Below are 15,222 nucleotides of genomic sequence, written 5' to 3'. Positions count from 1 at the left end.
CTACAGTATAGATGTTAATGTACCTTAGCATTGCTGAACCTTTTTTCCTCTTTTAGTTATAAAATAATTGAGTAAAACAATTCCTCTCATTCGACAGCAATGTTTGCTTTTTCTGCTCTCCTCTTCTTTGTTTTTTCAAAAGCTTGAGTGAATGGTATGTAATTTGCACCTGGTGGTCTTCTGCAGACAATTTATTTAAGTTAAAGTATCAGATGATTGTATTTAGTATAAACACTTGCTAAAACACAATTAAATAGTAAAAAACATCATGAGTCCATTACTTAAATCTTTATGAAATATTATACCTAAATTGTTAGAATTATGAAAAGTCAAGCCCGAGTTTTGGCCCTTGTCTAGTTTATCTGCTTCAAAACATGCACCCCTTGTTTTTCTAACCAGATTTTGTAATGCAACTCAAGTTTACCTTTTGTCTGTTTACTTTATTTTTATTTTTTGTTAAATTGTTTAGAAAATAATTTGAAGTCTATGTCAGAGATACCTGTAACTTTATAAGCATCAGGATCGATAACTGATTTGATTAAGTTGTTTTCCAAAGCATGGAACAATTTTTAAGTAATTTCTTTATTTTTCATAATGATTGGTAGATTTAAAAATACAATTATAGTTTTTTAAAGTTTTTATTCTTATTTTAGATAATTTAAAATATAATAAATAATTAATTGAAATAAGTTTATAAATAAAAAACCACATTACTTAATAAAGTAGAATAGTGAAATTTTATTGTTTCCTGTAGTTTTCATAATTGCAATTAATGAGTTTAACCTTAACAACAATGTGCTTTAAACAAATGAAAATGACAAACGAGTTGTATGTTTAAAACATGCTAAACTTTAATTTGCACAAATTTGTGCAAGATATTAGTAATAAAAAATCATTTTCAATATTGAGACACTGTAAAAAAGTTATTTCCATAGTGGGGAAATGTGGGCAAAAAAAGATCTTCAACCTTTCATGGTAACTTTTTATTATATTTTGTAATACTTTAACTGTCATATTTAAAGTTAAGAAAAAAGTTAAAAATAAAAAACAAGATTATTTTTGTTTGTTTGGTTTTTTTTAAAAAAGAATGTACCCTGATATGGAGATTTTGAAATTTTAATTAACTCAAAGAAAACTTAGGATGAAGTTTAGAAGCTTTTACATACTTAATTATTTTATACTAGAAGTAAGTTCTAATAAATTCTTATTAGTAGGCTAAATTTAAACTAAATAAAGCAACTAGAATATGTTTAAGTATTTTAGAAAGGTTACAAACTCTTGTTAGTCAGGGAAAATGCAATGTTTAATTGTTTTTGTGCTTTATTTCAGGGAAAATACCTTACATTATACAAACTCATGAAAATTGAACTCCAGATTGAACAACTTTCAAAGCATCAAGATGACAAGAAAGCTCACTGACTATTCATGCTCTATTTGTCAAGTTTGCAGATTAAAGTGTTATCAGGCTCCCTCTGTTGCATGACATGCAGCAAGCAACAGTCCACAAAGCTCTTTCTAGACACGTGAAAAGCTGTGCTCTGACAATGCTCAAAGAGTTTCACAACAGAGTGCACAAAAGGTTCAAAATTTGAAAGTTTGAAAAAATGGTGCCAACTTACTCTAAAGTCAGAGAAAAACTGGCTACATCTGTCTTTGAGCAAAAAATACTTAACCTGCAGGATAGAATGCCCCTTACTCCTGGACCTTCTTGCCGAAACTCAGGAAAGAACTCCATGCTCTCAACCACTGACATGGTCTTTCCAACAACAAAATTAAAGTCTTGCATCAACTCTTAACGTTGGTGAAATCAAACTTCAGGGATGAGTCAGTGCTGGAAAGAAGTTAGAATCCTTCTTTACCACATCTGCTATTTGTTATTTCAAAAAAATGACACCTCAATCAAGGTCTGTTTGAGTTTGCTGCCTTGGTTTCTGAAAAAAGAGGAATTTCCAAATCAAGCAGCATCACCAAAATTGATATTGATTGGTGGAAAAACAAGAACAATTGAATCAATTAGAACTTGATTCCAGCTTTACAATTCACATTCAAGGTATGAAGCAAATTTAAGGCAAAGAAGTACCTGATTGTAGTTCACAAGCCTCTTATCCTAGCAGAGCATGCTTTCAAAACTGTCTTGGAACTTATTTCTCTAATGGAACTCCATCTCTTGCTTGGGGTGGTGAATCATCTTTACAAGAGAATCTGGAAAGGAGCCAGTGATTGGCCTTCAAAACTGCATTTGAACATTCAACTCTAACACAGTAGAGAGCTGATGACCAAACATCAAGTTATTTCTGCCATGAACTTTGTCAAGACTTTCAAACACTTTCAAAGTGTTGTTTGTTGTTCCTTCAGAAACAATCTGTCTCCATATTTTGTAGTTCACATCAAAGAATTTCAAGAATGCTACCTGACACTGCTGGTCACAATGACTACAAAAGTTCACATTGTTTTTCACCACGTTGAAGAGTTCATCAATATTTACAACACTAAGCTTAGTCATTATACTACAACAGCAAACATCTTTAGGTCAAAAGCTGAAAAAGAAAAATATCTTTGGTTCAACATCAAACTTCTGCTAATTTTCAAATACAGAATATCCTTTATGTGCAATTTGAATTACTTTGAAAACAATTTGAAACCTGTTTGAAACCTGTTTTGTAAAAAAATTAGTCAAGAAAGATTCTTTTATGCTTTCTTAAATTAATTTATGATTAGAAGGAAAAAATAAAACTTTTAATGATGCTTTTATTTCTATGGCTCAAATTCTTGTCATCTATAACCTAACCTGGTGCATAACCTAACTTGGTGCATAAAAAAATAAAGAATGAAGCAGTAGGCAATCCAAGCTTTTATTTTGTCTTATTTTTGTATCTTTATGACTTATCTTTGATCTTTATGAAAGCTAAAAAATACCATTACAGGCACAGACAATTATCAAAGACTGAAATATTGAGAAAAATTTCTTCAAAAACAGTATATATAAATTGGTTCCTTACCTACCTCGCTTTGAAGCTCTAAAAATCAACCAAATGAAAAGATAATTGCTTCATTCATTTTCTACTGAAAGCCCTTTAAATACTCTTCAGCCTTATACTGTTTTAAAAGTTGAATACTTATTTTGCCTTATTTAAAAGATGGCTCTTTAAAACATTTTGATGGAGACTGACTGAACTAAAAATTTATAAATTTTTTATAAAATTTTGCTTTCTATCTAGTATGTTTGTCTCAAATAGGAATAAAACATTTTAAACAAAGGCAAAAAAATGGTTCTATTTTAACATGAAGATGAAAAATCTATGAAAAGTCACATATATATCATTAAATATAAAATAGATAAGTAATTGGCCATCATTTTATTCAAACGCCATTTTTTTATGTTGATAATGTTGCAGAGACCATCTTACTTTAAACTTAATATTCTCTCTTGGACAGTGCAACCAAAATTTAAGTTTTATGCCAAATGAACTCTAAGTATCTCAACTGCACATATTATTATTTTTTTGGTCTTCAATTTGAGGGTCAGGGCCATAATTGGCAAACTGTGGATAGGAAAGTAAATTATATATTTTTTTTTATGTTTTTATTTTATATACTTATTAACAAAGTTTTTACTTCGAAATATTGTTATTTATGCAATAATTTAATAGTTATAGCTATTTATATATATTTATAGTTGTATATATACATTTATTTATATATATATATATATATATATATATATATATATATATATATATATATATATATATATATATATATATATATATATATATATATATATATATATATATATATATATAGATAGATAGATAGATAGATAGATAGATAGATAGATAGATAGATAGATATATTGGTAATGATAATAATATGTATGTCTGTATAGATTGGTAAAGTTAACTGGACTGGATAGAAAAATAATATATGGAGGTGAAATGTTGCAGGTAGTTATTATTAAAAAAATATTCTTGAACTTTATAACAATTTTTTTAAAGATAATGAGTTTTCTAATTAAAATTCAAAGTTAATTGTTGATTCATAGTATTTGTAATATGTGGTTTTTTTTTTTAATTTCTTTAACTTAATTAATTTGAATTCAACTGATCTTTTTATTATTTAAAATCTTTTTAATAGCTATTCTTATCAAAAATATTTAGGTATTAAATTACCTTCCTAATGGGCATTATCATGCTCACCATGATAGTGAAACTCATCAAAGGGCGGATCTTCCATGTTGCCATCAATATTCAGGTGATGTTCTCACTAGTGTTGGTGAATGTAAATTATGCAGGTATTGTGATAAAAAGTATTTTCATTACATGGTTTTTATAAAAAGCAATTTGTATTACATTATTTGTAGATTTGCTTAAGCTTTTAACACTGAAACAGTTTCTATTATAATTTTGCAATGAGATTTATTATATTTTTGCTTGATCCTAAAACTGTTTATCAGATTGTTCTATTGTTTTCTCAGTCATGACTGAGAAAAAAATCAAAAAGTTGTAATGGGAGTGGTAGGTAGATATGGATGGAAAGATTACAGATAAACTAGATTTACTTGAACTAATATGTTCTAAAGGAATGCAAGAGTTGGACACTAACAGTGTGCCCCTAAATAAGTAATGTAAACTCTATATCAGTAAAATATAAAATCATAAAAATTTATATTAATAATAGCAATAAGAAAAAAAATAGCAATAAGACGCGCATAAGCAATATTAGTTTATGCCTTCTTGGCCTTAGGGAGGTTAACATAAATAAAAAAAACAAAAAGATCTAAAATTGTATGTATCTTGTTACATATATTATGTATCTGGTTGCATACATCATGTATCTTGTTGCATACATCTTGTAGCATTTATCTTGTTGGATACATCTTGTTGCATAAATCTTATGAGTTTAAAGATAGCACTTAGAGCATAATTACATGATGAAAAATATTTATGCTATAAATAAGATTACTGTTTTGTGTGACATGGCTTTTAGTTCCACTCTAAATAAAAGGGTTCAAAGTCTCTTTTTAAAATTGGTAGTTGTGCATCAGTTTTTTTCAAGAAGTGTTCAAAACATCAAACAAGAGGAAGAAAAATCAACTAAGAATTTATTGTGAAATGTGTAGTTAAACAGTTGTTTTATTGTTGTTGTTTTTTTAACATCTTTACTTCGAACAAGGCTGCAAAAAACTACAATTAGAAGTTACTGGAAGAGATCAAGTTTATAAAGCAAGATTATGATTAACAGATGACTTAAAAGATTGCAACTTTTCTAAAAGAGGCACAGCATAATTTGAAGATCTGACCCAGATATTGCACCAGTATTCCATACAAGTATAGATTAAAGATTTATAGAGATAAAGAATAGAATCTTGAGTAAGAAAGTGGCAGATGCTAATTTTAGAATGGATTTGATATATGGTTCCCAAGAAAGATCGAATGTAATAATTATTCCTAGAAGACAAAGGGTACATAACTCATTGAGTACATTACCGTTCATAAATATAGGAAAGATTGTTGTGGTATAGTTTTATATGAGTTAAAGTTCACCAGCCACTAAGTAGCAGAATTTAGATCCTTTTCAAGCTCAAATGCTCTCTCCATGCAATCAGAGTGTTGGCTTCTTATTAAGACAAGAATAAATAGTAGTATCATCAGTGAACAATGCCACCTTAGAATTTGGGAGATTGTTAAAGTAAATTAAAAAAGTATAGGGCCAAGGATAGAAGCTTGAGGAATCCTTGAAGTTACAGGAAATGAAGAAGATTGCTGTCCGTCAAGGAAAACTTTTATACTACCAGCATGCCAAACTTTATCAGTGGCTTTATAATTGTCAGGAGTGATAGTCCTAACCTCTCCACATCAGTCTAATGCGCGATAAAACCTATCAGTTATTACCGTTATAAAATCAGTAGTAGAGCAAGATCAAAATTTATATTGATGATCAGGAAGAAAGTTATTAGATTCAAGATAAGAGATTAAGTGTTTGTTAATTATGATAAGCACTTGTTAAATAGTTTTAAAAGTATAGGCGATAGCTCCAAAGAACTCTTTTGCAAGACTATAACGGGTATTGTTGGACCACATGCTGTTGTAGAATCTAAGCAGGAAATCATTTTAAATACAGAAGCTGGAATGATACAAATGTCAAGCAATGGATCAACCTGTTTGTCGGCAACATCAGGTAGGGTATGATAAGTGGAATCAAGAGATAAGATTGATGAAAATTTTTTAGCAAACAGTTTGGCATTGTCTTTAGGTGAGGTAACATAATCTGAACCATTCAAAAGAGTTGGAATAACAGATTTTCCCTTCTAATAGCCACCATTAAAAATTCTCCAGAAATCTCTGGAACCTAATTTTCGAAATACAAGATTTTGTGACCTGAGGGCTTTGACATTAAACAAAACCTTTTTACAATGTTTTCTAACAATGGTAAACAGATGTCTGTTTTCTAGAGAATTATTTTGGCAATAAATATGGAAGAAATGATTCCGATTAGAAGTTGCAGCAGCACAATGAGAGGAAAACCATGGCAAATAGTGAGGCTTTATTTGGAATCTTTGTGGGGGAATAAAAGATTCCATGCCAGCCTGAATCCAAGAAGTTACTTAAAAATTGCATTTGTCAGCAGGAAGACAAAACGATTAAAATTCTGGTGGTGCTATGAAAAGAAATTATTCAAAAAAAACTTGTCTCAATTGATATAACTATAGTCTGTCAGAACAAGTTGCTGGTTGATAAAGACAAGGAAGGGATAAAGTTACAATACAAGTTTCTAAACTAAACCCAACCTTACTAGCAGTTCTATGAAAAATCTTATATAAAGTACTATGTGTTACACAGGGACTTCTTTATGCTTTTATGTTCATGAACGTTGTTTTTTTGAATTAAATTTTTACTATTAGGAAATGCATATGCTAAACAATCCAAAATAAATATTTTGCTAATAATATTGGGTGGTCAGATCTTTTAAGCCAAAACTTCTCATTTAAGATTGAGTCTGTTTGTAAGTGAAATGTTTATTTAGTCCTTTAAAAGAATTATTCTTTTTTTAGTTAGCATCTACAGAAATAACAAAAAGAATTGTGTATATGTATTAGGGTGGCCCTTATATGATGATAAAAAATTAAATAAGAGCAATGTTAAGTCTGACCATTTTAAATGGTTCCATTTCATACAAAAAAATTATGTGTAAAGTTTCATAAAAAAATATTAATATTTAGAGGTGGCTCAACGCCGTCAAAGTTTTCTCATATACGAATTTTTGATGTCTGTGACAGAATTCAGCACATTTTGCCATCAGTTTCATACAGAAAATTAATTCTAACTACTAAAAACAGTTCTTAATTACAGAGACAAACACAGAAACAATAGAATACACAAAGTTACACATCTTCACTTAGTTGAACTAGTTAATTGTGAAGTAAGGTGGATTTTTTCACATTCGGAAAGTTTGCCCGGTTCTGTTCGATAACCTGCAGAGCATATTGCAGCTGTTCTTCGCTCTTAAATCGGCCAGACTTTGTTGCATCTTGGATCAAGGCAACTCCTCGTTCTGCATGGTCGTTTGTTACTGCCTGGGATTTCACGATTGCCTCTGCAACCTTGAAGTCATCTCTCCTGTTCCATGATTCAGGATCTTCGGCCAGGAATCCATCTGGCATGCCCAGAATAGAAAACAGGTTTCTGCTTCTTTTTGAGACAAAATCAGGAAGCGTCTTTTGTTGTACTGTCGCCAAGTCCACCACGACACGTTTCAAAGGTACTTCTTCTCCTTCCTGTTCTAATGATCTTTTAACAATTTCGCGCTTCGTAGTGAAATCCACTTCTGGATCGAAGAGGCTGAAAAGGATCAAATCTTCTGACAGGTACCAAAGATGGCCCGCAAGCTTGCGTGATGTTGCGGCACCAATATCTTGATCAGGGTAAGCCTGGAGTTGTTGAATAAGTTGTAGATCATTCCTAGCGGCTTTGTAAGCCAGAGGCGCCAAAAACCAGAACGTGATATAAACCTTTGCAAGAAATATGTTCACACGTAGGAGGCCACGAGACTCTCGCAAGGTCAGCTTAAACTGTGATCGAAACAGCCAAACCTTTATACTGTAAATGGCTTTCGCCATCCATCGAGCTTGATGCATTGACCCAGGCGCTCGAAAATTCTTCCAATCTGTAGGCTTTCTTCCTAAAAAGATGAGCATCAGTTTGAGCAGCTCGCGATAGTCATCTCGTGGCTGATGATCTTGCAGCTGCTGTTCACAGAAAACAATGATTACATGTTTGACTTCGGAGAGTTCAGCTGAGGCGACATCATCCGAAAAGGCATCTTCATAACTTTCCTGGTCAAAGGATGACCACTGTGCTTGAAATCGTTTGAAAACGAGTATTTCCGGAGCTTTACTGGGTCCCATACAGACACAAAAAGCAGCAGCCAATACCAGTTCCATGATGTGATGTCGACAACCAAAGTGCAGTAGAGGCCGTCCTAGTAGCTGTTCGAGAAGAACGCAAGCGCCAGACAGCCGACCGGTGTTGGAAGAGGTTGTATCGAAACACATACCATGGACAAAGTTTTCCAGCTCCCATTTTCGGATAGCATCATAGACTGCTTTGGCCTCGTCTTGTCCAGTGCCTAAAAGTAATTTATAGTAGTCTTTATTAAAGTTTGTCTGACATGATTTCACATTCACATTTCATAATAATAAATGATTTCAAAATTTATAAAAACATTTAACTAAAATAAAAGTAGGCATATATATTATACCATTATATATTATACCATTATGTATTACCTGCAGGAATCTTTGGAATATCCAAAAGCTTTGTCTGCCCCATTGTTTTGACAAGAATGGGCAACCTATCCACCTTCTCTGTTCCAGTCAGATCTTGCATCAGCTTGCCATCCCAGTGTACTGTAAGAGCAGTATTTGGCTTGAAATGTTGAATGATTCCGGAGGCAATTTGCTGTCGGTGTTTCCGACGGAGTTGTTGGATGGTTGATCTATTCAAAGCGAGTGATTCAGCGTCTTGTCCAAGAGCCCTCGAAGCCTCAACGATGACCATCATAGCAGCCCTGTCGCTCATTTTATTTCTATCAAGCATAGATGCCAGCTGTGGTGAAACAACACTTTGGCGCCCTCGCTTTCGTGATGAAGAAGAAGGAGTAACAGTACTTGTGCTTAGAACTGGATCCTCATCTTCAGGTTCAGACTGACTTTCTTCTGAATCAGCGCTGCTGCTCTCCAACACAGCTTTATCTAGCAAGGTGTTTTTATTAAGTTGAGATCGATGTACTCTCTTTTGCAATATCTGCTTTCTCTCATTCTGCTTTTTTTGTTGTTGAAGCAGAACCTTATCGATTCCGCCCATGCAGCCAGGTCGTCCCTTTTTTCTTTGAGATTCCAGAAAGACCTTTTCTTCTTGATTCTCAATTAGCTCCATGGCGTCAGCATGTGCAATGTCGAACAGTTCTTCTATTGCGGCTAAAAATGCGGTTTCATTTGTTTGTTGAGTCTCGGTCTTGCGGCTCTTGTTTTTCTTTAGACTTTTCCACTCGAAGAATAATTGCTCAAGCTTTTTGATGGAATCTTGATGATGCCTGGTTGGAATTTTAGCTCGAAACCAGAAATCTTCAACTTTCTCAATAGCGTGGGTTGCAGCCTTTCGAATATCCTCTTTCAAAACATTGTGGAGATGTAGAAAGTGACCAAGAACCTGCTTCCCTGATGGCAATTTACTACCTTCAATTCTTTCAGCAGGGCTAACAAGATAAATTTGTGAACGCAATGCCATCTGAAAATGCCAAACAGATTTATACTAATCATCATAATATTATAACATAATATTTAACTATGCAATTTTTGGCATAAACAAATTACAAAATTACACATGCCATTGACATGCCATGCAATAATACAAAACGAAATCTACAGTCATACAGACTCCCTCATATAATTATATATATAACATAATATATTTTATAATTAAATTGACATATTAACCTTTGCTGATTGCTAATATCTGTGATTATTGATAACTATTAAATAGAAATTTTATTTTGATTAATTAACAAACAACAGTAGAAGAAGAAATTTATAATACAAGATGGCTACAAAGAACTAGCACAAGATTTATTTAAATATTATATAAGATGCCCAATAGGTGCTAATATTAAATTATATTACATGTTTAGTTTTGTTTACTGAAAAAAATGACTGAAGAAAATTATGAATTAATAAAATTACTGAGGAAAATTATAAATTATTTATTTAGATATATTGAAGAACATTTTTTTATGCGTTATTACCTTTATATTTATTATAATTTTATATTTAATTATTTTTTAGATTAGTACATTATTGAAACATGATATCTAGTTCAAATTATTGATTGAAATATATTTATTCATTTAATATTCAAAATCATTTATTGAAAAGAACCTGAAATTTTTTTTCGCCGATTTTGGTATTCTCACAAAACTAAAGCTTAGTTGAGCCACCTCTAAATATTGTTCAATCCTGCTCATATTTGGCCTGAATTATTTTTTTATATATTGGAACTCATCTGAGGGGTCAGACAATGATATTTTAAAACTTCAAAAATAAGGGCCACCTTAATATGTATTAGTATTGATATTTTAATTTATGAATTAATTTGAATAGCGTTTATTGATATATTCACCTTTTATCACAATCTTTTGTTTTTTGAAATAAATAAATTGTTTTTGTTATTTTTCAGGTATTTACATGGATGTGGGGAACTTTTGTTTTATATACCAATGCGGTAGTGGTGTAGTGGTAGAGCACTCGCTTCATAAGCGAGAGGTTCCAAGTTCGATCCCCACCACGTCCCTGGTAGTACTGCGCTCAACTTGTTTCTCCGCGCAGCGGCCTTTTTGTCAAGTTTTGTGTTTCGGAGTTATAGAGTTGAGAGAGGGTTATAACCACAATTAAGTAGCCTCCTTGTCTGTAGTAGCCTTCTGGGCCTTGGGGAGGTGAATTAACAAAAAAAAAATATTGTTATAAAATCGGTCTGTCCCAATCAAGTAGAGATCTGAAAAATGGAATTTTTTAATTTACTGGAATCTATTTGTATATGTTTTGAAAAATCGAGTTTTTTTAATTCACTTTTTAAAATTACTAAACTTAAAGTTACTTTTTTTATAGGTATTTTTAAACAAGAGAATCTGAAATCCTTTTTTTTATATTGAGTACTTTTTAGTATTTAGTATTTTAAATACTTTTTTAAAAGTATTTTTATTTTAAATAATTTTAAAGTATTTGTATTTAAAATACTTTTTTGTTCCAGTATTTGTATTTGTATTTAAAATACTTTGATAAAGTATATATACATGTATATATATGTATGTATATATATATATATATATATATATATATATATATATATATATATATATATATATATATATATATATATATATATATATATATATATATATATATATATATAAAGATACTTTTAAACAAGATTATTTTATTTTTGTTTCTTTTATTAGAACATCTAAATTATGGTTCTTAGTTTGAGAGAAACTTTGCTTTGAGTTTTGTATGAAAAGCAGAAAAATGATAATTCATCAACATTTAATAAACCTTGGGTTCAAGTCAGGCTTTAGAAGCATCTTTTCTGCCTTTTATAAACTCTGTTTATAAAGTTTGCAAAATATTTAACCTACCATTATAAAGTTTGCAAAATATTTAGCCCACCATTATAAACAAGAAAAGTTGTAATTTTACTACATTGAATCCAGCTCTAAACCAAGGTCTGGATGCATTTTATCATTCCTATGCCTATATGCTTATCAACATCATACCTATTGATATCAAACCTCAAGTGGTTACATTATTGACATCATACTTATTGATGTCAAACCTCAAGTGGTTACATTACAATTACATATATCACTTTTTGATTTATTTTTAGAAACATCACTTTTGGTTACTTAAAGTTTTCAAATACACTTTGAGTGGATAATATGTAAATTTGTTGCTTTTTAGGTACATTACTTTTGTGTTGTACTTGAATAATGTAGAAGAAGGGGGTGGAACAGCTTTTCCAATTGCTGATAACATCACATTTAACGAAATGGTGAGTAAATTGTTAAATTCATTTAATGAGATGGTACATAAATTGTTAAATTAGAAAGAACTTATATCTAAGGAAAATTTAAATAAAAATTAAAATATTTATTGAGAACTATTTAGGGGAAATTAATAACTATTGATAAAATTGATAATTTAGTAAATTATTAAAGTAGAAAGAAAAATTAAAATTAAAATGTTTGTTGAGAAGTATAGTTAAAAAGCTTTTTTTACCAATCATAAAAAATGTTAATAAATTAAATGAATTAATTTTAAATAAACATCTTTTTTTTATTTAATATAGTTTTTGTAAATTATTTTTAAAATATAAGAAAGTTTTTATTATGTTTATGATTGTCAATTTTTATTTCGTTTTTTTAAAAGGGTACAGTGGTTGGCCATCACATTAGGACCACACATTTTTTTACAATTTGTATCAAATAAATGGCCTAAATTCATATATGATAAGAAAAATATGATGTTTTCTTTTGTTACATGTTTCTATTCTCAGTAATGTTTAATAAAAGTTTAATCAATTGGCTATTATGACTGTTATCAAGCACCTGTCATCTGTAAATCTGTTGCATTTTGGGCAATTTAAGGTTATTTTTATTTGTTAGTTTGATTGAAGTTTTAATGTGATTTAGTTTAATTCAAAGCTTAATTGTTTCATTTCATTAATTTTTTGTGAACTCAAATCATCAGTAAGCAATTATCTTTATTTTATGCTTTTTTCTTATATTTATGTAAAGATAGCAGCAGGTTTTACCCATTTTTAAATGGCCAGGCAGCTCACCAGATCCTACTCCCATCAAAAATATTTTGGTTTGAAATTAAGTATTAACTAACAAACAAGATCTTATTGAAAAGATTATCAAACTTTAGCACAGAAACTTAGAGTTAGCAGAAACTATAAAAAAAATAAAATGCAAGCATGCCACGACCCATGATGCTGTTATTGCAAATAAAGGCAGTTTTTAAAATATTAATTTTATGATATCTATAAATAAAATATTAATATTTTATTGTAATTATAAATATTCAAAATGTTTAAATTTTTTTGTTTATTTGTTTATCGCATAATACTTTTCTTAATGAAAAGCTTTGCATTATACTTTTTATTTATTTTTTTGTTTTAAAGTTTGTTTTTACGCGATATTTACAAAAAATTGCCACTGGTGATGGCCACCCACTGTAATTCCTAAATTATTTATATGACCTTAGTTTTTAAATTTGTTTAGTTACTAGCTTTTAATTGTTTTTTGTTGTTGTTGTTTTTTGAAACTGCTTTTGATATTTTATTCAAAGTTTAAGTATAAGCTGGTTTTTTTCAAGCAGCAAGTTTAAGCTTTCGAACAAGAATTGTAAACTTCTGCAAAACGACATTTTAGGTTTATGGCATAAAACTAATTATAAGCAAGTTACACCTTTGTAATCTAAAAGCGAATATTAAAATAATATTAAATTAACTGGTGTGTTATACAGTTAACAAATCTGGTTTAAGAGCAGAGGTTTTCTTTGTTTTAATATGTTACTATTTGACTCTATCTTGTTTTTTTAAATAGGTATCTATTTTATATCCATTTAAAAATCGTTAATACAAGTAAGAAAACAAAATTTGAACCATTCAACAACAAGTAACAAATCTTTAAATTCATAAGTCATGATGATTTCGTAATGATTTTAAACTTTTTGTTCTAGGAAATCCGTCCAAGGAAAAGCATTTTCTTTTCGAATTCTATTAGTTTCTGGGAACAGTGCATATATATTCTGTTTTCTGAACCATTAACTTTTCTTTTTTTACATTGAAAATTATTTAAATTTTAGAACATGGTGCAGTACGGAAATGTTTCAACTGACAAGTATAACATGATGCATGGATGTAAACTATCCAACTTAGTTATTCAACCGAAAAAAGGTTCTGCGGTTTTGTGGTACAATCATTTGCGCAATGAGACGGATGGTTGGATGGGTGAACTAGACTGGTACAGTTTACATGGGGGATGCAATATCATAAAAGGAGAAAAATGGATGGCTAATATGTGGATTCCTGCACCGTTTGGTAACTCAAGACATATCCCTAGTATATATTTAAATAATGAAGATTATGAAAAAGCTGAAGCAATTAGTCAGAAAGAATAAGTTTATACTTATTCTGAGTTAACAAATAATTCATAACAAAAAAATAAAAGTTTTGTTTCAAAATCTTTTAAATGAAGTAACAAAGTATAACAATTGAAAGGTTTTCGGTTAAATATTTTTTTTTTAATTTTTAATTAAATAACAAGTTAATGTTATATTCCCAAACTTTTTTTATTTTTTATTATTATGATTTCTTTTTTTATTAGTTTGTATTTAAAAAAAATACTTTAAATTCTTAAACTTTAATTTGTATTTTTTAAACGTTTTTACACAAATTTCCTAACGCTGAAGATTTTAAGGCTCGTCAGGGTGGATATTTTTAAGGCTTGTTAGGGTGGATATATTAAATATAGTTTCTTAAACTAGATGAGAGTTTATCGGGGGGTTTAAAGTTATAATAATTTAATTTGTTAAACTTTTTTATTTGTTTAAATGGCGGATAAATGAGAATATTAGATATATAAAAAAAAAACTACTATTAAAAAAAACCTCGTCGAAAGTGAGAATGAGAGACAAATGAACGTTTATCATCAATATGTGTTGGGTTTTTGCAAACCTTACAAGTGTTCCCGCAAAACGACAGGTAAAAAAAGCTGCTGTGCATTAACAATCGATAAGAATTTGTTTTATCTTTTTCATTTTAAATGTCTATAAATCTTTTCTTAATCATTCTGATTGCCTTTCATAACAAAAAAACAATCATCAATTTATAACAAAAAAATTAAAGACAACTTTATTGCTTCAATGAGTTTAAGCTGTTAAACGAAGAAGTCCTCGACAAGAAAAAAAAATGAAAAATGATTTTTTCATGACCTTATTATATCAAAGTGACGCAAGGTAATAATACTCTTAAAGTATTTGTATCTATTTTATCAGTTTTTGGCGTTGGAAAAGAATAAAATTAATGAGAGGACTGGTGAGTAAAGAGTAACATTTTTTAATACTTGTTTACTAATTCATACTTGCTCATATAAAATATTCAATGCAAA

At 29.9% G+C, this 15,222-nt stretch overlaps 1 protein-coding gene across 2 annotated transcripts in view; it reads left to right on the top strand.

Moving 5' to 3' along the window:
* LOC136072067 (transmembrane prolyl 4-hydroxylase-like) overlaps positions 1 to 14,473 on the top strand; it is a 79,638-nt gene extending 65,165 nt beyond the window's left edge. For both annotated transcript variants that reach the window (XM_065820187.1, XM_065820186.1), the window contains exons 8-11: positions 3,887 to 3,944; positions 4,158 to 4,291; positions 12,008 to 12,098; positions 13,919 to 14,473. In XM_065820187.1, coding sequence (XP_065676259.1) covers positions 3,887 to 3,944; positions 4,158 to 4,291; positions 12,008 to 12,098; positions 13,919 to 14,233 — 598 coding nt within the window. In that variant the 3' untranslated portion in view covers positions 14,234 to 14,473. The remainder of the gene's footprint in view (positions 1 to 3,886; positions 3,945 to 4,157; positions 4,292 to 12,007; positions 12,099 to 13,918) is intronic.
* The last annotated feature ends 749 nt before the right edge of the window (positions 14,474 to 15,222 follow it).

The sequence above is a fragment of the Hydra vulgaris genome, chromosome 15 (assembly GCF_038396675.1).
Source record: "Hydra vulgaris chromosome 15, alternate assembly HydraT2T_AEP".
NCBI classification, from domain to species: Eukaryota; Metazoa; Cnidaria; class Hydrozoa; order Anthoathecata; family Hydridae; genus Hydra; species Hydra vulgaris.
The sequence above is the reverse complement of the archived record's forward strand: the minus strand, read 5'-3'. Positions and strand labels throughout refer to the sequence as shown.